The 25,307-nt window shown below is 63.3% G+C and overlaps 1 protein-coding gene across 1 annotated transcript in view; it reads left to right on the top strand.

The window, feature by feature from the left end:
* The first annotated feature begins 3,697 nt into the window (after nt 1–3,697).
* CARMIL2 (capping protein regulator and myosin 1 linker 2) overlaps nt 3,698–25,307 on the top strand; it is a 35,877-nt gene continuing 14,267 nt past the window's right edge. The window contains 20 exon segments of the mRNA XM_054170217.1: nt 3,698–3,737; nt 4,871–4,962; nt 5,065–5,115; nt 5,333–5,392; nt 6,599–6,720; nt 7,807–7,904; nt 8,548–8,618; nt 9,169–9,242; nt 15,691–15,766; nt 15,845–15,933; nt 17,725–17,819; nt 18,513–18,599; nt 18,776–18,885; nt 21,403–21,480; nt 22,211–22,287; nt 22,380–22,484; nt 22,700–22,769; nt 22,905–22,986; nt 24,847–24,943; nt 25,245–25,302. Coding sequence (XP_054026192.1) covers nt 3,698–3,737; nt 4,871–4,962; nt 5,065–5,115; nt 5,333–5,392; nt 6,599–6,720; nt 7,807–7,904; nt 8,548–8,618; nt 9,169–9,242; nt 15,691–15,766; nt 15,845–15,933; nt 17,725–17,819; nt 18,513–18,599; nt 18,776–18,885; nt 21,403–21,480; nt 22,211–22,287; nt 22,380–22,484; nt 22,700–22,769; nt 22,905–22,986; nt 24,847–24,943; nt 25,245–25,302 — 1,632 coding nt within the window.

The following is a 25,307-nucleotide window of genomic DNA, read 5'->3' on the forward strand; positions in this document are numbered from 1 at the left end:
CCCTCGGGAGGCTCCTAGGCTGTGGCAGTGGTCGGTTGGTTTCTCCTGTTGGGTTTTCTCTGGCTGTTCCCTGGCTCTCCCACCTGGGCTGCCCAGGGCAGTGTTTGGCATGCTCCAGCTGGCTCCTCTCCCTCCCCGGGTGCTTTGCCTCCTGCAGGGCATTTGCTGTCATGGTCAAGCTTGTAAATAACCTTTTGGTTTTTTTTTTTACATTTTAATCTTTTTATTTTTCCCTCCATGAAATATAAGAAGTCTGCAAACCTCCACTTGACATAAACCCCAGGACCTGAATTCCTTCTGAGCTAAAGCAGAACCCTGATAGAGCAGAAGTGCTGGAAACGCTGTGGAGACACAAGACAAGGGGCAGGGGAGGGACATAACCACAAAAGCCCCCTGAGAAACCCTGGTTTTGAAGCCCACCCAACTGGAACCATGTCTGCTGAGCCTCCCTTTTGAGTTCTGACCTCCAGACTCTGTTTCCTTCCTGCTCTATCTCATAGCTCTCTCATTTTTATTCTTAATTATTTTTTTTGGTGTTGATGACTCCTACAGTAAGGCAGAAAATAAAGAAAGAAATAAATGGTGATTCAGGAGTGGGGGAGACTGCAGCCCTCCCACCTGGGCCAGGAAATTTTTACTTAGGTCAGTAAATGGGGAAAACAAACAAGCAAACAAACAAACAAACATTTTGGATCTCTTTAAGGATTGAAAAATAAATAAAATAAAATATAAAAATAATAATAATTAAAAAAAAAAAAGGACAAAAAGTTAAAAAAGACCAAAAAAAAAAAACCAGACAAAAAAAAAGACAAAAAAAAAGACAAAAAAAAAGACAAAAAAAAAGACCACAAAAAAGGACAAAAAAAAAGACAAAAAAAAATCACAAAAAGACAAAAAAAAAAGACATTTTCCACAAAAAAGAGATATTAAAAAAAAAATTTAAAAATAATTTTAAAAAAAATTAAAAAGAGACATTAAAAAAAATAATTAAAAAAAGAGACGTTGAGAAAAAGGAAAAAAAAAAAAGAGGCATTAAAAAAAATTAGGTAGAAAAAGGAAAAAAAAAGAAGTTAAAAAAAGGAAAAAAGTTTAAAAAAAGGAAAAAAAGAAGTTAAAAAAGGAAAAAAGTTTAAAAAAGGAAAAAAGAAGTTAAAAAAAGGAAAAAAGTTTTAAAAAAGGAAAAAAGTTTAGAAAAAGGAAAAAAGTTTAGAAAAAGGAAAAAAGAAGTTAAAAAAAGGAAAAAAGTTAAAAAAAAGGAAAAAAAAAAGAAGTTAAAAAAGAGGAAAAAAAAAAGTTTAAAAAAAAGGGGAAAAAAAAAAAAGAGACATTTAAAAAAAAAATGAAAAAAAGGAAAAAGGACAAAAAAAAAGGAAAAACTAAAAAAAAATCAACCCAAACACACACACACACACACACACACACACAAAAAAAGAGGGTAATGTGAAATCCAAAGTGATGCCTGTCCATGCCCTGTCACATGGTAAAACATGTTAAGCTTTTTCTAGAGCCTCAGTCTTGCTGATTTCAACCCAATTTTTCTTCTACGTATCGCTTTTACCAGAGCTATCAGGTTAGCTACCCAGAGCCTAGGTCGATGCATTTTGTACTTAGCTGTACTGTGTGAGATTCTTTTGTTTTTTTCATTATTTTAGGAAAGCCAACATGGGGGAGAAAAACGTTAAAAAAAAAAAACACCACAAAAAAAAAGACAAAAAAAAAAAAAAAGGCAAACAAAAATACTGTTATAAAATATGTAAGGGGTTTGGGAAGCTGGGGAGGAGAAGATGCTGCTGTACAGCTAATAAATAATAATGGATTAAGCCCTGCCTGCCTCCTGCCTGCTGCCTGCCTGCTGAGGAGCAGCGCCCCCCCCAGGAGGAGCTGGGCGTGCTGGAGGGACAGGAAGTTCCCCAGGAGCCAGCGGTGTGCCCTCAGGGGGCTCCTGGGGACCATTCAGAAGAGTGAGGCCAGCAGAGCGAGGGAGGTTCTCCTCCCCCTCGATAGGGTGAGGCCACAGCTGCAGTCCCGGGTCCAATTCTGGGCTCCCTGGTTGAGGAGGGACAGGGAACTGTTGGAGAGGCTCTGAAGCAGCAGAGGAGCCTGGAGCAGCTCTCTGAGGAGCAAAGGCTGAGAGCCTGGAGAAGAGCAGCCCCAGAGGGCAGCTGAGCAATGCTCAGCAAGAGCTAAAGGAGCTGTGGGGGGCAGGAGGCTGGGGCCAGGCTCTGCTCAGTGGTGCCAAGGGGCAGAGGGCACAGACTGGACCCCAGGAGGTTCTGAGCAGGAGAAAGTTATTTGGTGTGAGGGTGCTGGAGGCCTGGAGCAGGCTGCCCAGAGAGGTGGTGGATCCTGCCTGCCTGCAGGCTGTGGATCCAGCAGGACTGTCGCTGGTGGGCACTGTATCTGCCAGGGGTGAACACCCTCTGTCTCTTCCTGGTGCTCCCCTGTCTGCTCAAGTATCTTGGGAGGCTTGAGGAGCTGCCTCCTTGCCCTGAGACATCTCCTCCCCAGCTTCTTTGCTGAGAGCTGATGTGTGCTGTGGTTGGGCTCTGGAGCTGCTGTCCCTGCTGAGAGATGACTTCCTGCCCCTGCTGGCACGGAGGTGGCTTCAGAAGTGTCGCAGCCCCAGGTGCAGGTGGCAGGGGAGCAGCATCACTCTGCCCCTCCAAGACTGCTTTCTCCTGAGTTACTCCAGCCCTGGGAAAAGCCTTCTGGGAGCCCTTGGCCGGCAGATGGCAGCTCAGGCAACCTGGGGGTTTGTCGAAGGGGCAATTCAGGGGGACAAGGCAGGAGACACCCTGTGTCCCAGCTGCTGCTGCTGGCTGGCACCTCAGCACCTTCTGAGTGTCTGCCAGGGCCAGCTGAGCTGCACTGAGGAGTGCTGGGTCTGGCCAGGAGCTGCAGCACTACCTGGGGTGCCTCTGGCTTTTTTGCCTGCTCCAGAGCCTGCCTAGGCAGAAACTCTGCAGATGAAGCTGTGTTTGGCTCTGAGCACTCTGCTCTGCAAGGAGACGTCCCTGCTGGCTGCAGGGGGCTTGGCCTGGGTCGGCCTGGCAGGTCCCTTCCCACCTAAACCGGTCTGTGTGCTCAGTCCTGGCATTCCAAGGAGGCCACCAAGCGTCCGCCTCTGGCCCTTGCTTTGGGACAGCCCTTTAGGCACTGTGCCAGGACGCCCCAGGCCAGGCCCTGCCTGCAGTGGGCACCAGCACCCATGCCCATTAACTCCCCTTCCAGGTGCCCAGTGCCAGGTGCTGGAGCTGTGCCAGTGTCACAGTGCCAGGAGTGGTTGAGCTGTGCCTGTTCCGTGCTCCTCAGCCAGGAATCTGTCCCCATGTCCTCCAAGCCTTGGGGGGCTGCTGGGCAGGGAGAGCTGATGGACCCTCAAGCGCCGCTGGCCAGAGCCGTGGGGAGCTGCTGCTGCCGCCCAGGGTTGCGCTGCCCGCTCAGGTGGTGCCCCAGGGGGACACGGAGCGGGGCAGGGCTGCGCGGTGCCCGCGGTGGGCTGCCGCTGCCGTCGCTTTCATTTCCCTTGCGCCGCTCAGGCGGCAAATCGCAGCTGACGGGGCAGGAAGAGGCACCCAGCGCGGGGGAGGGGGCGCCCGGGCCGCACTGGCACCCTCAGCGCTTCCTCCAGCCTGCCGTGCCCGCGATGATGCCCTGAGCCCCCGCGCCCCTGCGGGGTCACCCGGCGGTGCCAGCCATGGCCGTGCCCCCCGACGGCGTTCCCGCCGAGCTGCAAGGTAAGCGGTGCCCGCCGGTGCCACGTGCAGAGCGCTGGCACGGGGCCTACCTGGCCCTGCTTTGCCCTCTAGGGTTGGCAGAGCCGCTTTGGGGTTCCCCACTGGCAGCAGCTGAGGTCGGGGGCGTCTGTGCAGGGTCTGAGACACGGAGGCTGCTCCTGACCCCCAGCCCTCGCGGCTGCAGGACGGCCCCGGGGCCAAAAGCATCTCCCCAGGGACCTGGCTCCCTATGCTTCCTGCTGCCCCCTGCAGCCTGCTGCCGCTCTCCCCCGTGGCCGTGGGGTCTCCTGGCCAAGTGGAGGTTCCTGGAAGCTCCCCGGGGAGCCCCCAGGCCTGCCCCAGCTCCCCGGGAGCGTGGGGGATGTGGAGCTGCTGCTGCCGCTGCTGCTCCCAGCTCTGACTTGCTCGAAGTGCAAAAGGCTGTGGCGGTCCCAGGCTGCTGCAGCCTCCCCAGCTCTACCGAGGCCCTCAGAGGGGCAGGAAGGAGCCAAGTGACTGTGGCCCCACAGCTCCAGGTGCTGACTGTGCCAGAGTGGGTCCCTGGAGCCCTGGGGCTCAGTGTGCCTGTGAGAAGCGGGTTTGTGTGGGCAGGGAGGGGCGGCTGTAGGCCTGGAAGAGATGCTGCAGGCAGGGCTGAGGCTCAAGGGTGATGCTGCTGGTGGTGCACGATGGCTGGGAGCCACTGGTGTGCAAAGATGAGGAGGCTGGCACCCACCACCACCCCTGTGGGTCGGGAACAGGAGAGCTCCAAGACAAGGGCAGGAGAGGTTCCTGGCTGCGGCGTGGGGAGGCAGCAGCCGGCTGCCACCTTGCTCCCCAGGGCTGCGTTTGGGAAGAAGGAAGAGGAGCCAGGATCCTCCTGTTGCTCCGTGCCAGCAGGGCAGCACAAACCAGTGCCTCCAGAGCCCTGTGGCTGGCTGAGGTTCCAGAAGCCAGGCTGGAGGTGGCTCCAGCACCTGAGCAGCAAACCAGAGCCAGCGCTGGGGAAGAAGCTCACAGCTGAGCCAGCAGCCAGGGGCTGACCATCAGCTGTGGGCAGAGAGGCCCTGAGCCGGGGCAGGTGTGCCCCGGGAAGCACAGCCTGCAGGACAGGAGCCTTCAGCACCCCCCTCACGCAGAGATGTTCTTTTCAGAGGCCATCACTGCCTTGCTGGGGACAAAGAAGGTCCTCCTGGTGATGAGTGTGCAGCTGCAGGTGAAGTCCAAGTACGAGGACTACATCTTGGTATGTGCAGAGCCCAGCCCCCTGCCCACTTTGCCAGCTGCCCCCAGGCAGCTGTGTGGGGGCCAGGGGTGGCTGCTGTGTCACCCCTGCTCCCCTGCCTAGGTGCTGACTCCCTGGCGAGCCTACCTGCTGCCCGCGACGGTGCCAGTGAGGGTGAGTGCTGGGCACCCTGTGCCACGGCAGAGCCCCACGGCTCGGCTGCCTGGGACAGTCCCCTGGGCTCCCAGGAGGACAAGATGAAGAGGAGGGGCTGGGTGAAGGCTGCAGGGCATGCCCAAGCACTGACTGAGGTGTGGAGGAAGGGATCTGGGGTCCCCCTGTGGTCCCTTTCTCCATCAGCCCCAGGACTGATCCTGCTCCTCACCCACAGGTTCAGAGCAGCTTCAGCTTCCTGGAGGTGAGGGAGATGACAGTACAAGAACCTAGCCTGGTGAGTGCCACCAACACCCAAGGCAAACCCAGCCTGGGCACCCCCTACCCTCTGCCCACCTCCCTCACAGAGCCCACCACAGGGGCTGGAGGCATCCTGGACCCCTGCTGCAGACTGAAGGTCAGCAGGGAAGGGATGGTCTGTGGGAGCTCCCCATGGTGTAAGCTCTCTGCCCCCTCTTGAGCAGTGACCTCAGGGCCTTCACCTGGGGGATCAGCTCAGGGCTGGGGTGCAGGGAGGCACCCGGGGGGGCAGGGGAGGGGTGCTGGTGGCACCTGCTACTCAGCAGGGACAAGGTGACAGTCACTTGGTGGTTACTGAGGAGCAGCCAGGGTTAGCAGGAGGCTGTTTGAAACCCAATTGATGGTCTGAGGGAGCCACGGGAGGGGTGGAGGTGGCAGGTGAGGACCACAGGAGGGAGGCAAGGGGATGCCGGGGGACAAGGGGATGCCCAGGGGACAAGGGGATGCCCGGGGGACAAGGGGATGCCCAGGGGACAAGGGGATGCCCTGGTCTGCATGTGTTGGCCAAAGCAGGGCTGTGCTCCTCCTTAACCCCTTCTCTGTCCTCTGCTCATCAAAGCACCATCAGTGATGCTGCCCCTGGCACCTGCCCAGGGCTCCTGCTGCCCCGGGGGGGCTGTGCGGCTGAGGAATCAGGGGGGCTGTGAGCATGAGGGCTGCTGGGGCTGGGAGCCCATGGTACAGGTGGAGGAGACATCTGGCTGGGAGATGAAAGCCCACAGAGGGTTGTTGATGTGCAGGCAGGGTGCAGGCAGGGCTCAGCACGGTCCCTGTGCTGGCAGCAGGTGACTGCCACCCCCCTCCCACGGCCCAGCCAGCGGTGGGGAGCTCAGGAGCCTGTTGCCATGGGATTGATTGGATTGGGTTGGATTTGTGCTGGGAACAACCAGAAGCTCAAAGAGCATCCAAACCCAAGGAGATCAAGGGAGGGAGGAGAGCTCCATCCTGCAGCTGCTGCAGGCACAGGCAAGGGCTCTGCTCGACCCCCACCACCGTGGGCAACCTCTGCACCTGCTCAGCCTCCTTCTGTCACCTTGAGATCTCTTTCCTGGCTCTCATCCTAACTTCTGCTGCTAGGGGTCTGCAGGCAGGACCTGATGGCTGTCACCAGGCGTGGCTGGGGGCTGGGGATGCTGCCTGCTGCCAGCTGGCTCAGGTATCTCCCCCCCTGTGCCCACTGCAGGTTGTGATAGGCACGGAGGCAGCCTCCTACACCCTGCGGTTCCTGGCCTTCCACCACCTGCAGCAGGTCATCGCCCACCTCACCACCGCCCTCAAGAAGGTCTTCCCAGACTCCTCCCCTAGGTAAGGGTCTCCTGCTCCTCAGGTGTACTTGTGGAGCTACCAGAGCAAGGCCTTTGCTCAGCAAGGCCCCAGGTAGCACAGTGGCCTCGGAGATCATCCACTGCAGCCTCCTGCCATGGGCAGGGACAGCTCTCAGCCAGACTCAGCTGCCCAAGGCCTCATCCAGCCTGGCCCTGAACAGCCCCAGGCAGAGGCAGCCACAGCCTCCCTGGGCAGCCTGTGCCAGAGTCTCAGCTCCCTCACACTGAAGAACTTCTGCCTCAGCCCCCCTCTCCCCCTGCCCTGCCTCAGCCCCACTCTCCCCCTGCTCTGCCTCAGCCCCACTCTCCCCCTGCTCTGCCCCAGCCCCACTCTCCCCCTGCCCTGCCTCAGCCCCACTCTCCCCCTGCCCTGCCCCAGCCCCACTCTCCCCCTGCCCTGCCTCAGCTCCCCTCTCCCCCTGCCCTGCCTCAGCCCCCCTCTCCCCCTGCCCTGCCTCAGCCCCACTCTCCCCCTGCTCTGCCTCAGCCCCACTCTCCCCCTGCCCTGCCTCAGCTCCCCTCTCCCCCTGCCCTGCCTCAGCTCCCCTCTCCCCCTGCTCTGCCTCAGCCCCACTCTCCCCCTGCTCTGCCTCAGCCCCACTCTCCCCCTGCCCTGCCTCAGCCCCAAACCCTTCCCCCCTGGCCTGGCTCCAGCCCCCCTCAGCCAAAGTCTCTCTGCAGCCTCCCTGCAGGATGCCTTCAGGCACTGCCAGGCAGCTCTGAGCTCCCCCTGGAGCCTTCTCCCCTGCAGGCTGCACAGCCCCAGCTCCCTCAGCCTGTGCCCCCAGCAGAGCTGCTCCAGCCCTGGCAGCAGCTCTGTGGCCTCCTCTGGCCTCACTCCACAGCTCTGTGGCCTCCTCCTGCTGAGGACAGCAGCTGTGTGGGGTCACAACCAGAGCTGTGTCACAGGGGACAGCTACACTGATGGAGGCCAGACCCTGCTCCCTGAGCTCATCAGGAAGAGCATTTCTGGCCAGCCTGCCCACAAGGGTTGTAGCTGAGCATGATGTGGTGAGGATGCTCTTCTCCCAGCCCCCCACCACGCACCTCTCTGGTCCTTCCCCAGGACACTGCTGCAGAAGTCCCCTCCCAACCTGTATGAGAGGCTCCTGCAGGTGACAGACTCGCTGGAGGAGATGCTGCAGAGCAGCCCTGGGCCCTGTGGTGAGCTCTGTCCCCACCCCACATCCCCCTCGGGTAGGACCAGCAGGGTTGGAGTACCCTGCCGACCAGCACAGCCCAGCACCTCTCAGCACTGGCTCTGCTGACAGCCCCCAGCTCCCCTGGCCGGGCTCAGGGCACCTGTGGTGGCTTGGGTCAGAAGGAGGCCTTGCTAGTGGGGTCTGCTCCCCTCCAGCCCACCACAGCCTGTGGAGCAGCAGCAGGTCTGAGGGGATGTAGGTCCTCAGAAAGGGGCAGGACAGCTGTGGGGCAGGATGCCCACCCACGAGGACAGGCAGCTGTGGATACTTCCACCTCACACGGCCTTGCTGCAGGGCCAAGGGCTTGGCCTGTGTCTTGGGCTGGAGCAGGACAGCGCCATTGGCATCACCCAGAGCTCCTCATGGGTCAGGCAGGGCAAGCTGCAGCCCTCTGAGCTGTGTGCTCACCACTGGCCTGGCAGCAGCCCACGCAGGGCACTCCGACCCCTTCAAGGAGGGAAGCAAGAGCCCTCACATCCCTTTTGAGACCTCCCCAGCCCTCTCTTGCCTCCTGCTCTCCCCAGAGGTGTTCTGCACGTCCCTGGGGGAGGCCTGGCACCAAGCCTGCCCTGAGGCCTGGCACCAAGCCTGCCCTCCCCTTGCAGGGGGCTTCTCGGAGACCTACGCCGCCCTGTGTGACTACAACGGCTTCGCCTGCCGCGAGGAGATCCAGTGGGTGAGCCGGGCAGGGGCAGTGCCAGCCTGCCACGTGGTGGGCAGGGGTGCCCATGGGGGCCTCCACTCCAGACAGCAGCCCCAGAGGGTTGCTGCAGCTGGGGCATCCCTGAGCTGGGAGCTGCAGCTCTGCCTGGTTTGAGCCCCTGCTGCTCCCTGGAGAGATGGAATCAGAGTGCAGGTGGGGAGGAGATGCCTTGGACCAGGCAGTTTCCCAGACTGCTGCAGCAGTGGCACCTGGGATCTCGCTGGGTGCCCCTGGCAGAGCAGAACCCACAGCAGGCCTGGCTGTACCTCTCTGCCTCTGGGCACTGACTGCCACCTCTGCCCACAGCTGCTCCCAGCAGCCCGAGGGTCAGTCCCTGCAGCAGTGGTCAGGGCCCCAGCAAGTCCCCAGCGTGGGACATGTGCCCAGCCTGCCACAGCACCAGGGGAGGCTTCAGGCTTGGGGTTCACCAGAGGAGGGTCCTCGAGGGCACAGCTCCCTCCAGCAGTGCAGGGCACCCAAGGCCTCCCCAGAAGCTCATCCATGTGTCCATCCCTCCGGGCAGGACGTGGACAACATCTACCACAGCCAGGACTGCCGGGAGTTCAACCTGCTGGACTTCAGCCACCTGGAGAGCAGGTGAGTGCTGGCCAGGCCAGCAGCAGCCTGCCCAAGCAGGGCTGGCCCAGCACTCCTCTTGCCTTTACAGGCTCCAGGGATGCCACCTCTGGAGGCTGATGCTCCCCTGCACCAGTCCCCAGGAGCCCAGCTCATGGGGTGGTGGCCCCAGGAGCCCAGACAAGCACCACTGCCCATGTGTGACTCTCAGACCAGCCTGAGAGCTGCCTGCCCAGGGGACAACCAAAAGTTACAGTGGCAGCTGGCAGCTGGTGGCTGGCAGGGGTTCCCTGTGCAAAGCAGCCAGTGCTGCTCGTGGCCCCAGGGCATGGCCCTGCTCCCCACCAGCACCCCACATGTCCGTCACCACCTCAGTGGGGCTGTGAGCTCAGGCTGTGCCCAGAGCTGTCCCTGTGGGGCTCAGCTGTGTCTCCATCCTGAGGAAGACAGAGCAAGGGCTCACCTCTGGGGGAGGGCTGGGGCATGAGGAGTCCTCCTCCACTCTGATTTACTGAGGCCACATCGGCAGTCCTGTGTCTAGCTGTGGGTCTCCTCAGATCCACAGGGACAGGGAACTGCTGGAGAGAGTCCAGGGGAGGCTGCAGAGCTGCTGAGGGGCCTGGAGCAGCTCTGGGAGCAGCAAAGGCTGAGAGCCCTGGGGCTGAGAGCTTGCAGCAGAGCAGCCCCAGAGGGGAGCTGAGCAATGCTCAGCAAGAGCTAAAGGAGCTGTGGGGGGCAAGAGGCTGGGGCCAGGCTCTGCTCAGGGGTGCCCAGGGCCAGGCCAAGGGGCAGGGGGCACAGACTGGCAGCCAGGAGGCTGCAGCTGAGCAGGAGGAGAAAGTAGTTTGGTGTGAGGCTGCTGGAGGCCTGGAGCAGGCTGCCAGAGAGGTTGTGAAGTCTGTTGAGAGCTTCCGACCCCTCCCCTGGGCACTGTGCTGCTGGGCAGGCTGCTGTGGGAGCCCTGCTGGGGCAGGGGGCTTGGACTGGCTGCACTCCAGAGGTCTCTTCCAAACCCTCCCTGCTGGGCTGTGTGAGTTCTGGGTTAAGCATTTTGGGGAGCAGAAGATCTGTGTTCAGTTGGCCTAGAAGACAGATTTAGAGCTGCCCTTGGGCTGGGCAGCCCAGCAGAAGCTGCTCCCACAGGAGCACAACTCAGCTCAGCATGAAGCATGCAGGCAGCAGCTGCTGTGCACAAGTTCAGAGTCACTCTGCTGTGCCAAGGAGCTGAGCTGCATCTGGGGGGCTTCAAACACTTGGACCTCCACCTTGTTCCTTTCAGTGGTGTCTTGGGGCTCCCCAAACCCGGGTGTCTTGGGGCACTCTGGGGCTGGGTGCCTTGGGGCACTCAGAGCTGGGTGCCTTGGGCCACTCAGAGCTGGGTGCCTTGGGGCACTCAGAGCTGAGTGTCTTGGGGCACTCTGGGGCTGGGTGTCTTGGGGCACTCAGAGCTGGGTGTCTTGGGGCACTCAGAGCTGGGTGTCTTGGGGCACTCAGAGCTGGGTGCCTTGGGGCACTCTGGGGCTGGGTGTCTTGGGGCACTCAGAGCTGGGTGTCTTGGGGCACTCAGAGCTGGGTGTCTTGGGGCACTCTGGGGCTGGGTGTCTTGGGGCACTCAGAGCTGGGTGCCTTGGGGCACTCTGGGGCTGGGTGCCTTGGGGCACTCAGAGCTGGGTGTCTTGGGGCACTCTGGGGCTGGGTGTCTTGGGGCACTCTGGGGCTGGGTGTCTTGGGGCACTCTGGGGCTGGGTGTCTTGGGGCACTCAGAGCTGGGTGTCTTGGGGCACTCAGAGCTGGGTGTCTTGGGGCACTCAGAGCTGGGTGTCTTGGGGCACTCAGAGCTGGGTGTCTTGGGGCACTCTGGGGCTGGGTGTCTTGGGGCACTCAGAGCTGGGTGCCTTGGGGCACTCTGGGGCTGGGTGCCTTGGGGCACTCAGAGCTGGGTGCCTTGGGGCACTCTGGGGCTGGGTGTCTTGGGGCACTCTGGGGCTGGGTGTCTTGGGGCACTCTGGGGCTGGGTGTCTTGGGGCACTCAGAGCTGGGTGTCTTGGGGCACTCAGAGCTGGGTGCCTTGGGGCACTCAGAGCTGGGTGCCTTGGGGCACTCTGGGGCTGGGTGCCTTGGGGCACTCTGGGGCTGGGTGTCTTGGGGCACTCTGGGGCTGGGTGTCTTGGGGCACTCAGAGCTGGGTGCCTTGGGGCACTCTGGGGCTGGGTGTCTTGGGCACTCAGAGCTGGGTGCCTTGGGGCACTCTGGGGCTGGGTGCCTTGGGGCACTCAGAGCTGGGTGCCTTGGGGCACTCAGAGCTGGGTGCCTTGGGGCACTCTGGGGCTGGGTGCCTTGGGGCACTCAGAGCTGGGTGCCTTGGGGCACTCTGGGGCTGGGTGCCTTGGGGCACTCTGGGGCTGGGTGTCTTGGGGCACTCTGGGGCTGGGTGCCTTGGGGCACTCAGAGCTGGGTGCCTTGGGGCACTCAGAGCTGGGTGCCTTGGGGCACTCAGAGCTGGGTGTCTTGGGGCACTCAGAGCTGGGTGCCTTGGGGCACTCAGAGCTGGGTGTCTTGGGGCACTCAGAGCTGGGTGCCTTGGGGCACTCTGGGGCTGGGTGCCTTGGGGTACTCTGGGGCTGGGTGTCTTGGGGCACTCAGAGCTGGGTGCCTTGGGGCACTCTGGGGCTGGGTGCCTTGGGGCACTCTGGGGCTGGGTGCCTTGGGGCACTCTGGGGCTGGGTGTCTTGGGGCACTCTGGGGCTGGGTGCCTTGGGGCACTCAGAGCTGGGTGCCTTGGGGCACTCAGAGCTGGGTGTCTTGGGGCACTCTGGGGCTGGGTGTCTTGGGGCACTCTGGGGCTGGGTGCCTTGGGGCACTCAGAGCTGGGTGTCTTGGGGCACTCTGGGGCTGGGTGTCTTGGGGCACTCAGAGCTGGGTGCCTTGGGGCACTCAGAGCTGGGTGCCTTGGGGCACTCAGAGCTGGGTGTCTTGGGGCACTCAGAGCTGGGTGCCTGGGGCACTCTGGGGCTGGGTGGCCTTGGGGTACTCTGGGGCTGGGTGTCTTGGGGCACTCAGAGCTGGGTGCCTTGGGGCACTCTGGGGCTGGGTGCCTTGGGGCACTCTGGGCTGGGTGTCTTGGGGCACTCAGAGCTGGGTGTGTCCTTGGGGCACTCTGGGGCTGGGTGTCTTGGGGCACTCAGAGCTGGGTGTCTTGGGGCACTCTGGGGCTGGGTGCCTTGGGGCACTCAGAGCTGGGTGTCTTGGGGCACTCAGAGCTGGGTGCCTTGGGGCACTCAGAGCTGGGTGTCTTGGGGCACTTAGAGCTGGGTGCCTTGGGGCACTCTGGGGCTGGGTGTCTTGGGGCACTCTGGGGCTGGGTGCCTTGGGGCACTCTGGGGCTGGGTGTCTTGGGGCACTCTGGGGCTGGGTGTCTTGGGGCACTCGGGGGCTGGGTGCCATGGGGCACTCTGGGGCTGGGTGTCTTGGGGCACTCTGGGGCTGGGTGTCTTGGGGCACTCTGGGGCTGGGTGCCTTGGGGCACTCAGAGCTGGGTGCCTTGGGGCACTCTGGGGCTGGGTGTCTTGGGGCACTCAGAGCTGGGTGCCTTGGGGCACTCTGGGGCTGGGTGCCTTGGGGCACTCTGGGGCTGGGTGCCTTGGGGCACTCTGGGGCTGGGTGTCTTGGGGCACTCTGGGGCTGGGTGTCTTGGGGCACTCTGGGGCTGGGTGCCTTGGGGCACTCAGAGCTGGGTGCCTTGGGGCACTCTGGGGCTGGGTGTCTTGGGGCACTCTGGGGCTGGGTGTCTTGGGGCACTCAGAGCTGGGTGCCTTGGGGCACTCAGAGCTGGGTGCCTTGGGGCACTCTGGGGCTGGGTGTCTTGGGGCACTCAGAGCTGGGTGCCTTGGGGCACTCTGGGGCTGGGTGTCTTGGGGCACTCTGGGGCTGGGTGCCTTGGGGCACTCAGAGCTGGGTGTCTTGGGGCACTCAGAGCTGGGTGCCTTGGGGCACTCTGGGGCTGGGTGCCTTGGGGCACTCAGAGCTGGGTGTCTTGGGGCACTCTGGGGCTGGGTGCCTTGGGGCACTCTGGGGCTGGGTGCCTTGGGGCACTCAGAGCTGGGTGTCTTGGGGCACTCTGGGGCTGGGTGCCTTGGGGCACTCTGGGGCTGGGTGCCTTGGGGCACTCAGAGCTGGGTGCCTTGGGGCACTCTGGGGCTGGGTGTCTTGGGGCACTCTGGGGCTGGGTGCCTTGGGGCACTCTGGGGCTGGGTGCCTTGGGGCACTCAGAGCTGGGTGTCTTGGGGCACTCTGGGGCTGGGTGTCTTGGGGCACTCAGAGCTGGGTGTCTTGGGCCACTCAGAGCTGGGTGCCTTGGGGCACTCAGAGCTGGGTGCCTTGGGGCACTCTGGGCTGGGTGTCTTGGGGCACTCTGGGCTGGGTGCCTTGGGGCACTCTGGGGCTGGGTGTCTTGGGGCACCCAGCGCTGGGTGTCTTGGGGCACTCTGGGGCTGGGTGTCTTGGGGCACTCAGAGCTGGGTGTCTTGGGCCACTCAGAGCTGGGTGCCTTGGGGCACTCAGAGCTGGGTGCCTTGGGGCACTCTGGGGCTGGGTGTCTTGGGGCACTCTGGGGCTGGGTGCCTTGGGGCACTCTGGGGCTGGGTGCCTTGGGGCACTCAGAGCTGGGTGTCTTGGGGCACTCTGGGGCTGGGTGTCTTGGGGCACTCAGAGCTGGGTGTCTTGGGCCACTCAGAGCTGGGTGCCTTGGGGCACTCTGGGGCTGGGTGCCTTGGGGCACTCAGAGCTGGGTGCCTTGGGGCACTCTGGGGCTGGGTGTCTTGGGGCACTCAGAGCTGGGTGCCTTGGGGCACTCTGGGGCTGGGTGCCTTGGGGCACTCTGGGGCTGGGTGTTTTGGGGCACTCAGAGCTGGGTGTCTTGGGGCACTCTGGGGCTGGGTGTCTTGGGGCACTCAGAGCTGGGTGTCTTGGGGCACTCTGGGGCTGGGTGTCTTGGGGCACTCAGAGCTGGGTGCCTTGGGGCACTCTGGGGCTGGGTGTCTTGGGGCACTCAGAGCTGGGTGCCTTGGGGCACTCTGGGGCTGGGTGCCTTGGGGCACTCTGGGGCTGGGTGTCTTGGGGCACTCTGGGGCTGGGTGTCTTGGGGCACTCAGAGCTGGGTGTCTTGGGGCACTCAGAGCTGGGTGTCTTGGGGCACTCAGAGCTGGGTGCCTTGGGGCACTCAGAGCTGGGTGTCTTGGGGCACTCTGGGGCTGGGTGTCTTGGGGCACTCAGAGCTGGGTGTCTTGGGGCACTCAGAGCTGGGTGCCTTGGGGCACTCTGGGGCTGGGTGCCTTGGGGCACTCTGGGGCTGGGTGCCTTGGGGCACTCAGAGCTGGGTGCCTTGGGGCACTCTGGGGCTGGGTGCCTTGGGGCACTCTGGGGCTGGGTGCCTTGGGGCACTCAGAGCTGGGTGTCTTGGGGCACTCTGGGGCTGGGTGCCTTGGGGCACTCAGAGCTGGGTGTCTTGGGGCACTCAGAGCTGGGTGCCTTGGGGCACTCTGGGGCTGGGTGCCTTGGGGCACTCTGGGGCTGGGTGTCTTGGGGCACTCTGGGGCTGGGTGCCTTGGGGCACTCAGAGCTGGGTGCCTTGGGGCACTCAGAGCTGGGTGCCTTGGGGCACTCTGGGGCTGGGTGTCTTGGGGCACTCTGGGGCTGGGTGCCTTGGGGCACTCTGGGGCTGGGTGCCTTGGGGCACTCAGAGCTGGGTGTCTTGGGGCACTCTGGGGCTGGGTGTCTTGGGGCACTCAGAGCTGGGTGTCTTGGGCCACTCAGAGCTGGGTGCCTTGGGGCACTCTGGGGCTGGGTGCCTTGGGGCACTCAGAGCTGGGTGCCTTGGGGCACTCAGAGCTGGGTGTCTTGGGGCACTCTGGGGCTGGGTGTCTTGGGGCACTCAGAGCTGGGTGCCTTGGGGCACTCTGGGGCTGGGTGCCTTGGGGCACTCTGGGGCTGGGTGTTTTGGGGCACTCAGAGCTGGGTGTCTTGGGGCACTCTGGGGCTGGGTGTCTTGGGGCACTCAGAGCTGGGTGCCTTGGGGCACTCTGGGGCTGGGTGCCTTGGGGCACTCTGGGGCTGGGTGCCTTGGGGCACTCTGGGGCTGGGTGTCTTGGGGCACTCTGGGGCTGGGTGTCTTGGGGCACTCAGAGCTGGGTGCCTTGGGGCACTCAGAGCTGGGTGCCTCGGGGCACTCTGGGGCTGGGTGTCTTGGGGCACTCAGAGCTGGGTGCCTTGGGGCACTCAGAGCTGGGTGCCTCGGGGCACTCTGGGGCTGGGTGTCTTGGGGCACTCAGAGCTGGGTGCCTTGGGGCACTCTGGGGCTGGGTGCCTTGGGGCACTCTGGGGCTGGGTGCCTTGGGGCACTCAGAGCTGGGTGCCTTGGGGCCAGACTCAGCTCAGCCCTGCTGCTCTCACCCTGGTCCTTGTCACCCCGCAGGGATGTGGCGCTGAGCATTGCTGCCTTGTCCTTCAACCTGTGGTTCACCAAGCTCTCCTGCAAGGACTTCAGGCTGGTGAGTGGTGGTGCAGCCATGCTGGGCATGCCAGAGGGGCATGGGTCTCTAGAGAGGTGGTCTTCTCTCCCCTGGCAGACCCAGGAGGTGTCGGAGCAGCTGCTCTACATGCTCAGCAAGTCGGTGGCGCTGGAGGAGCTGGCGCTGGAGAGCAGCGGCCTGAGGGCGTAAGGGAAAGGGGGCTGGGGCCTGGGATGGGCTGGGGGCTGGGCTGGGGTCTGGGCTGGGCTGGGGGCTGGGCTGGGCTGGGGTCTGTGAGGGGCTGGGGTCTGTGCTGGGGCTGGGGTCTGTGAGGGGCTGGGGTCTGTGAGGGGCTGGGGTCCGTGAGGGGCTGGGGTCTGTGAGGGGCTGGGGTCTGTGAGGGGCTGGGGTCTGTGCTGGGATGGGGTCTGTGAGGGGCTGGGGTCTGTGAGGGGCTGGGGTCTGTGCTGGGGCTGGGGTCCGTGAGGGGCTGGGGTCCGTGAGGGGCTGGGGTCTGTGCTGGGCTGGGGTCCGTGAGGGTCTGGGGTCTGTGAGGGGCTGGGGTCTGTGCTGGGCTGGGGTCTGTGAGGGGCTGGGGTCTGTGCTGGGCTGGGGTCTGTGTGGGGCTGGGGTCTGTGAGGGGCTGGGGTCTGTGAGGGTCTGGGGTCTGTGCTGGGCTGGGGTCTGTGAGGGGCTGGGGTCCGTGAGGGGCTGGGGTCTGTGCTGGGCTGGGCTGGGGTCTGTGAGGGGCTGGGGTCTGTGCTGTGCTGGGCTGGGGTCTGTGAGGGGCTGGGGTCTGTGCTGGGCTGGGGTCTGTGCTGGGCTGGGGTCCGTGAGGGTCTGGGGTCTGTGAGGGTCTGGGGTCTGTGCTGGGCTGGGGTCCGTGAGGGTCTGGGGTCTGTGAGGGGCTGGGGTCTGTGCTGGGCTGGGGTCTGTGAGGGTCTGGGGTCTGTGAGGGTCTGGGGTCTGTGCTGGGGCTGGGGTCTGTGAGGGTCTCGGGTCTGTGCTGGGCTGGGGTCTGTGAGGGGCTGGGGTCTGTGAGGGGCTGGGGTCTGTGAGGGGCTGGGGTCTGTGCTGGGCTGGGGTCTGTGTGGGGCTGGGGTCTGTGAGGGGCTGGGGTCCGTGAGGGGCTGGGGTCTGTGCTGGGCTGGGGTCTGTGCTGGGGCTGGGGTCTGTGCTGGGGCTGGGGTCTGTGAGGGGCTGGGGTCTGTGCTGGGCTGGGGTCTGTGCTGGGGCTGGGGTCTGTGAGGGGCTGGGGTCTGTGCTGGGGCTGGGGTCTGTGAGGGGCTGGGGTCTGTGAGGGGCTGGGGTCTGTCCTGGGGCTGGGGTCTGTGAGGGGCTGGGGTCTGTGAGGGGCTGGGGTCTGTGCTGGGCTGGGGTCTGTGAGGGGCTGGGGTCTGTGCTGGGGCTGGGGTCTGTGAGGGGCTGGGGACTGTGAGGGGCTGGGGTCTGTGCTGGGGCTGGGGACTGTGAGGGGCTGGGGACTGTGAGGGGCTGGGGTCTGTGCTGGGGCTGGGGACTGTGAGGGGCTGGGGTCTGTGAGGGGCTGGGGTCTGTGCTGGGCTGGGGTCCATGAGGGGCTGGGGTCTGTGCTGGGCTGGGGTCTGTGAGGGGCTGGGGTCTGTGCTGGGCTGGGGTCTGTGCTGGGGCTGGGGTCTGTGAGGGGCTGGGGTCTGTGCTGGGCTGGGGTCTGTGAGGGGCTGGGCCCTGGCAGCCCCTCGGGTGCCTGGATGTGGGGGCTCCAAGGACCCATGAGCAGGGGGTGGTGAGCCCTGTCCTCAGCACACATGCAGCTCCTGGGAGCAGTTTCCCTGCAGCCTGGTGCCCACCTGCTGCTCCCTGCCGCTGGGGCCCTTGGAGATGCCCTGCTGGCTCCTGCTGGGGCTCTGCCACAAGCTGCAGCTGGTGACACAGCCCCAGAAGGCTGTGGGCTTGGTGGCCACGGCTGCTGGGGCTGAGCTGTGCCTCGCTCAGCTGGGTGACCCTTCTCCCAACAGGGACTTTGCTCAGAGGATGGCCCAGGTGCTCAGCACCCATCCTGACTCTGCCCTGCACAGCATCAGCCTTGCTGGCAACCAGCTGGAGGACAGAGGTACCAGGTTCTGGGCCAGCACCAGTCAGGCACTGGCACAGGCTGCCCAGGGAGCTGGAGCTGCTTCGTGAAGTTTAATTGTTGAGCTCCTGAGGCAGCCTAAATCCATTCAGTGCTGAGTCCCTCCCTGCCAGCAGGAGCCTGAGGGGCTGGAGCAGGGCCAGGGAAGGGCAAGCAAGGTGGGGAAGGGGCTGGGGAAGAGGGCTGGGGAGGAGCAGCTGAGGGCCCTGGGGGGGTTTGGTGTGGAGCAGAGGAGGCTGAGGGAGACCTCCTTGCTCTCTGCAGCTCCCTGGGAGGAGGCTGCAGCCAGCTGGGGCTTGGGCTCTGCTCCCCAGGCTCAGGGCACAGGAGGAGAGGACCTGGCCTGGAGCTGTGCCAGGGGAGGCTGAGGTTGGAGAGGAGGAACAACTCCTTTGCTGCCAGAGGGGTCAGGGCCTGGCAGAGGCTGCCCAGGGAGGTGGTGGAGTCCCCATGGCTGGAGGGGCTGCAGAGCCCTGTGGCCATGGCACTGGGGGCCAGGGTTTGGTGGCCAGGGGGGGTTGGGTTGGTGCTGGCCTGGATGGTCCTGGAGAGCTTCTCCAACCCAAACCACTCTGTGGCACAGAGAGGAAAAGCAATGTCCAGATGCCAAGGCTCAGGGTGGGCTGGACAGCTGCTGGCACAGCCACTCAGGGCTCTCTCCTCCTTCATCAGGGGTCATTGCCTTCAGCCATCACGTGGAGAAGAGTCCCAAGGGTCTGCAGAGCCTCAGTTTGGCCAGGACAATGCCCACAGCCAAAGGTGCTGCCCTGGTGCCACGGGGAGGCTGGGCACAGCAGCATTTGGGGCCAGACTGGCACCATAGGGGTGGCTGGAGGGCATCCTTAAGGGTGTGATGTGCTGCTGCTGCTGCAGAGCTGGGGACTGCCTGGGACAGGGGATCAGGGACACCCATCTGTGCCCTTCCCCTGGGGCAGGGATGAGCTCCCTCTGCAAGGCCCTGGCAGAGAACAGAGCTACCAGAGGCTCCCTGCGGCACCTGGACCTCTCCGGGAACCCTGGCAGCCTGGCAGGGGAGGACATCGCTGTGAGTGGCTGCACAGCTGGGCTGGGGCAGCACTGGGAGTGGCAGCACAGCTGGGCTGGGGCAGCACTGGGAGTGGCTGCACAGCTGGGCTGGGGGCACAGCATTGGGAGTGGCAGCACAGCTGGGCTGGGGGCACAGCACTGGGAGTGGCAGCACAGCTGGGCTGGGGGCACAGCATTGGGAGTGGCAGCACAGCTGGGCTGGGGGCACAGCATTGGGAGTGGCAGCACAGCTGGGCTGGGGGCACAGCACTGGGAGTGGCAGCACAGCTGGGCTGGGGCAGCACTGGGAGTGGCAGCACAGCTGGGCTGGGGCAGCACTGGGAGTGGCAGCACAGCTGGGCTGGGGCAGCACTGGGAGTGGCTGCACAGCTGGGCTGGGGGCACAGCACTGGGAGTGGCAGCACAGCTGGGCTGGGGGCACAGCATTGGGAGTGGCAGCACAGCTGGGCTGGGGCAGCACTGGGAGTGGCTGCACAGCTGGGCTGGGGGCACAGCACTGGGAGTGGCTGCACAGCTGGGCTGGGGCAGCATTGGGAGTGGCAGCACAGCTGGGCTGGGGCAGCACTGGGAGTGGCTGCACAGCTGGGCTGGGGGCACAGCATTGGGAGTGGCAGCACAGCTGGGCTGGGGCAGCACTGGGAGTGGCTGCACAGCTGGGCTGGGGCAGCACTGTGAGTGACAGCTCTGTGAGTGACAGCTGTGTGGGTGACAGCTGTGTGAGTGACAGCTCTGTGACATCTCTGTGACAGCTCTGTGGGTGACAGCTGGGTGACAGCTCTGTGAGTGACAGCTCTGTGACAGCTCTGTGGGTGACAGCTCTGTGGGTGACAGCTCTGTGACAGCTCTGTGAGTGACAGCTCTGTGACAGCTCTGTGGGTGACAGCTCTGTGACAGCTCTGTGGGTGACAGCTCTGTGACAGCTGTGTGACAGCTGTGTGACAGCTCTGTGACAGCTCTGTGGGTGACAGCTCTGTGACAGCTCTGTGGGTGACAGCTCTGTGACAGCTCTGTGAGTGACAGCTCTGTGGGTGACAGCTCTGTGACAGCTCTGTGACAGCTCTGTGAGTGACAGCTCTGTGGGTGACAGCTCTGTGACAGCTCTGTGACAGCTCTGTGACAGCTCTGTGAGTGACAGCTCTGTGGGTGACAGCTCTGTGACAGCTCTGTGGGTGACAGCTCTGTGAGTGACAGCTCTGTGACAGCTCTGTGAGTGACAGCTCTGTGGGTGACAGCCCTGTGGGTGACAGCTCTGTGGGTGACAGCCCTGTGGGTGACAGCCCTGTGGGTGACAGCTCTGTGACAGCTCTGTGAGTGACAGCTCTGTGAGTGACAGCTCTGTGAGTGACAGCTCTGTGACAGCTCTGTGAGTGACAGCTCTGTGACAGCTCTGTGGGTGACAGCACTGTGAGTGACAGCTCTGTGACAGCTCTGTGGGTGACAGCTCTGTGAGTGACAGCTCTGTGACAGCTCTGTGGGTGACAGCTCTGTGAGTGACAGCTCTGTGACAGCTCTGTGACAGCTCTGTGGGTGACAGCTCTGTGAGTGACAGCTATGTGACAGCTCTGTGACAGCTCTGTGGGTGACAGCTCTGTGGGTGACAGCTCTGTGACAGCTCTGTGGGTGACAGCTCTGTGAGTGACATCTCTGAGTGACAGCACAGCTGGCTGGGGGACAGCACTGGGTGACAGCACAGCTGGCTGGGGGGGACAGCACTGGGTGGCAGCACAGCTGGGCTGGGGGGGACAGCACTGGGTGGCAGCACAGCTGGCTGGGGGACAGCACTGGGTGGCAGCACAGCTGGGCTGGGGGGGACAGCACTGGGTGGCAGCACAGCTGGCTGGGGACAGCACTGGGTGGCAGCACAGCTGGCTGGGGGACAGCACTGGGTGGCAGCACAGCTGGGCTGGGGGGGACAGCACTGAGTGGCAGCACAGCTGGCTGGGGGACAGCACTGGGTGGCAGCACAGCTGGCTGGGGGACAGCACTGGGTGGCAGCACAGCTGGCTGGGGACAGCACTGGGTGACAGCACAGCTGGGCTGGGGGACAGCACTGGGTGGCAGCACAGCTGGCTGGGGGGGACAGCACTGGGTGGCAGCACAGCTGGCTGGGGACAGCACTGGGTGGCAGCACAGCTGGGCTGGGGGACAGCACTGGGTGGCAGCACAGCTGGCTGGGGGACAGCACTGGGTGGCAGCACAGCTGGCTGGGGGGTGGCACCCCCCAGGCACTGTCCCCAGCCTGCTTTGTGTGGCTGGGCTCTCCCAGGGTCTGTGCAGCCCCAGGGCTGTGCCTGGACACCTCCCTGCCCGCCGGGGGGCAGCTGGGCACAGGGCAGCGTGGGGCAGATGCCACCTGGGCAGGGCTGGGTCCTGGCAGGCAGCAGCCTGGGGCTGGCTGCCTCTGCAGGGTGGCTCCCAGTGCTCAGCAGGAGGCAGGAGGCTGGGGGCTGGGCTTTGGGGCTGAGGGAGGGGCTGAGGGTCCTGGGGGAAGCTGCTGAACCCTCTCTGCCTGCAGAACCTGCAGAGCCTCCTCCACCAGTGCCATTCCCTGTCCCACCTCAGCCTGGCTGGCACAGACTGTCCCCTGGATGCTGTGAGTACCCACTCGGGGGGGCAGCCCTCAGCTCCCCTCCCAGAGCCATGCCAGGCCTCAGGGGGTGCTGGGGGGTGTGGGGAAGCAGCAGCCTCCCAGTGCCACACAATTGGTTTGGTTGGAAGAGACCTTCCCCATCCTGGAGTCCCACCCTGAGCCCAGCACTGCCAGGGCACCACCTCCCCATGGCCCTCAGCACCACAGCTCCAGGGCTTGGAGACCCCCCCGGGGATGGAGCCTCCAGCACTGCCCTGGGCAGCCTGGGCCAGGCCTGGGCAGCCCTCAAGGGGAAGAAATTGTTCCTCATGGCCAACCTCAGCCTCCCCTGGGGCAACCTGAGGCCATCTCCTCTTGTCCTGCCACTTGTTCCTTGGGAGAGGAGCCCAAGCCCCAGCTGGCTGCAGCCTCCCCCCAGGGAGCTGCAGAGAGCAAGGAGGTCTCCCTCAGCCTCCTCTGCCCCACACCAACCCCCCCAGGGCCCTCAGCTGCTCCTCCCCAGCCCTCTTCCCCAGCCCCTTCCCCACCTTGCTTGCCCTTCTCTGGACCTGCCCTGTGCCCACTGCTGGGTGGTGGGCAGGAGGGACTCAGACTTCCTGAAGAGGAAGAGGAGAGCCCCAGCATGGTGCAGAGCTCCTCAGCACCCCCAGAGTTTGTCCCTCCCCATCACCCACACATGCCCAGGCTGCATGACACCAGCTAGGTGCTGCTCACCGTGTGCCCACCCCTGCAGCTCTTCGGTGCCCTGCTCCACGGGTGCCACACCAGCCTCGTCCACCTGGACCTCTCCAGAAATGTCTACTCCCACAGGTGAGCCCCTGGGAGGGTGGCACCCCGAGGGGTGGCTGGGGCTGGGGGGCAGATGATGCCACCATCATCTGGGTGCTGCCCATCATTTTCAGGAGGGTGAAAACCATCTCCCCTGGCATCAAGGAGTTCTTCAGGCAGGCCTGTGCCCTCAGACATGTCTCCCTGGCGGGTACCAAGCTTCCAGCAGATGCTGTGAGGTGAGGTGGGGCTGAGAGCCCACCAAGGGAGGTGGGTGTGGGGTGAGCAGGGGCCAGGGAGGGACCTGGCTCAGGCCTTTGCATGCTGAAGAGCTGAGAGGGCTGCTGGGGAGGAGGATGGAGAGCTCTGGGCAGGATGTTTTCTCCAGCACCCTGGGAGGTGCCCCCCAGCAGGTGCTGCTGGCAGCAGTGGGTGGCTTTGGTGACTCTTGCAGGGCACTGCTGCAAGGGCTGGCAGACAACAGCCACATCAGTGACCTGTGCCTGGACCTCAGCAGCTGTGAGGTGAGGGCCCAGCACCCACAGGCTCTGTGGCAGCAGCTGAGGGGAGCCCCACCGTGGGGCCGGGGCGACCCTCCCCGGGGCAGGACCTCAGCTGCAGGGCTCCCCTTGTGCTGATGTCCTTCTGCTTCCCCCCAGCTGAGGTCAGCAGGGGCCCAAGTCATCCAGGACCTCATCCCTGACACCAGCTCCATCAGCAGCCTGGACTTGTCTGACAATGGTAGGTTGCTTTCTCCTCTGCTGGGAGAAGCTCCCCTCGCCCTGCAGGCCTAGGCACCGGGGCTGCTTGCTCTGCCAGGCTCACAGGAGGCCCCAGGGACTCTGGGCAGGGACTCTGCCACTCCTCAGACTGCACTTGTCCTGCACTTGTCACCTGCCAGAGCCCCTCAGCAGCAGGAGCTGCTGCACCACAGGCTGCATCTCGTGGGGACGGAGGCTCTGTACAGCCAGCAGGGGATCCTGCCTGGCCAGCAGGCTTCCTCCTCACCCCCAGGCCAGAAACCTCTGCAGCTCCCCACATGTGGTGCTCTGCCTCTGCCCTGTCCTTCTGGACAGGCCTCTTCCATTGCCTTCCAGCGGTGCTGGCCCTTGCCTGGCCCTTCCTTCAGAGCCATCCCCAGCAGGGGCTGTGGGGTGACCTCTTCAGCCCCTCCTGCCCTGGCACAGGCTGAGGTGCTCTCACCTTGCTGCCTCTGGCTTTGAAGCACTGCAAGGGTCTCCCTGGACTGAAACTCTTCCCAGCTCTCTGCAGGGATTCTGCTTCTGCTGCTAACCTTTGTCCTGCCATGGCCTCCAAAGCTATGGGCAAGCAACCCAAGTTACCAACCATCACCTCTGCCAGCTCTCAATTTCACCTCAGAGGCCCCAAACCTCAGAGCTGCTTTGCTAAGGTCTCCCAGCAGACCACAGAGCTCTTCAGCAGCCAGCTGATGTGGTTTGGAGTCCTTCAGGAACCTGTTCAGCAGCACCAGCAGTGCTCCAGAAGCTCACCCTCTTACCCCACTTTCCCAGGCAGCCTTGGTCAGCCTTGGGCTGCCCAGCAGAGCAGCTTGGAGCAGGAGAGCCATGCCCTGGGAGGTCATTGTGTGGCTTGCCCTTGGCTGGAAGAGCAGCTCGATGGGCAGATCCCTGTCTGCCTGGGGCTCCTGGTGCACAGAAGGATGGCCATGAGCCAGCAAGGTGCCCTGGTGGCCAAGAAGGCCAAGGGCATCCTGGCCTGGGTCAGAAGGGCTGTGCTGAGTAGGGCAGAGAGGTTCTCCTGCCCCTATGTTCTGCCCTGATGAGGCCACATCTGGAACATTGTGTCCAGTTCTGGGCTCCTCAGGTCGAGAAGAACCTCAGGGAGCTGCTTGAGAGAGTCCCCCCCAGAGGCACAGAGCTGCTGCAGGCAGTGGAACATCTCCCTGTGAGGCCAGGCTGAGGGGGCTGGGAGCAGAGCAGCCTGAGGGGGGATCGAGATGTGCAGGGCTGGAGCCAGGCTCTGCTCAGGGATGGCCAAGCACAGCACCAGGGGCACTGGGGGCTGAGTCTAGTTGAGAGGTGTCCCTGCCCATGACAGGGAGGTTGGAGTAGATGATCTCTGGGGTTCCTTCCACCCTGAACCACTCTGTCCTTCTGGGATTCTGTCCTGTGGGCCCACATGTCCCTGGGAGCTGGAGCATGAGGCTGGGGCCACAGGCAGCTGCCTGCAGGCTGTGAGAGGGTCTCCCACGCTGCCCAGGAGGGTGGTAGGTGATGAAGGACACATCCCTGTGGGGTGGCAGAAAGCAGGCACCAGCTGCAGCTCCATAAGTGCTCCCCATGGCTCAGCACAGCCTTGGCTGTCCCCAGAGCAGGAGTCCCCAGAGCAGGAGCTCCTTCCCTGGGACCACCCCTCAGGGACCTCAGCTCTGCAAATGCCTTCAGACCCCTCAGAGGAGCCGTGAGGAGGAGAAAGAGGCTCAGGAGATGCCCTCAGCATCTCTCCACCATCCCATGGTGGCAGCTTAGTGGTTGGGCAGGTCTCCTGTGAGGGACCAGCTTGGTGCCACCTCTGTGGGCAGCTTGGAGCGTGCTGCTGGGTGTCTGCCCTCTCTCCCAGGCCTTGACCCTGACATGGTGACCTTGGTGCTCTCCATCGGCAGAAGCAAGTCCATTCGCCACGTCTCCCTGGGCAGGAACTTCAACATCAAACCCAAGTGAGTGCCAAGCCACAGCAGCCAGGCCAGCAGGAGTCCTGGCACCATGCACCCACCTCAGCTCTCTCTCCCCATCCGACCCCACGGGCTGCCAGGGGTTGCCCATCCTGCCTGCCCCAGCCCAGCAGGGAGCCTGGGGCCGCGCTGGGACCATGGCCTGCCCCTGGCACACTCCCTGTGGACCTGCAGGGACAGGTCCCTGCCTCAGGCAAAGGCAGGAGAGAGGAGGGAGCTTTGCCAGGTGGCCCCAGGGGACGTGAGGAGGACACTTGTGTAACCCCCACCACTGCCTCTCCCACAGGGAAGGGCTGCTGGATGTCCTGCACCGCATCGTGCAGCTCACCCAGGAGGACGACTGCGTAAG

Source organism: Dryobates pubescens, chromosome 19, assembly GCF_014839835.1.
Source record: "Dryobates pubescens isolate bDryPub1 chromosome 19, bDryPub1.pri, whole genome shotgun sequence".
Taxonomy (NCBI): Eukaryota; Metazoa; Chordata; class Aves; order Piciformes; family Picidae; genus Dryobates; species Dryobates pubescens.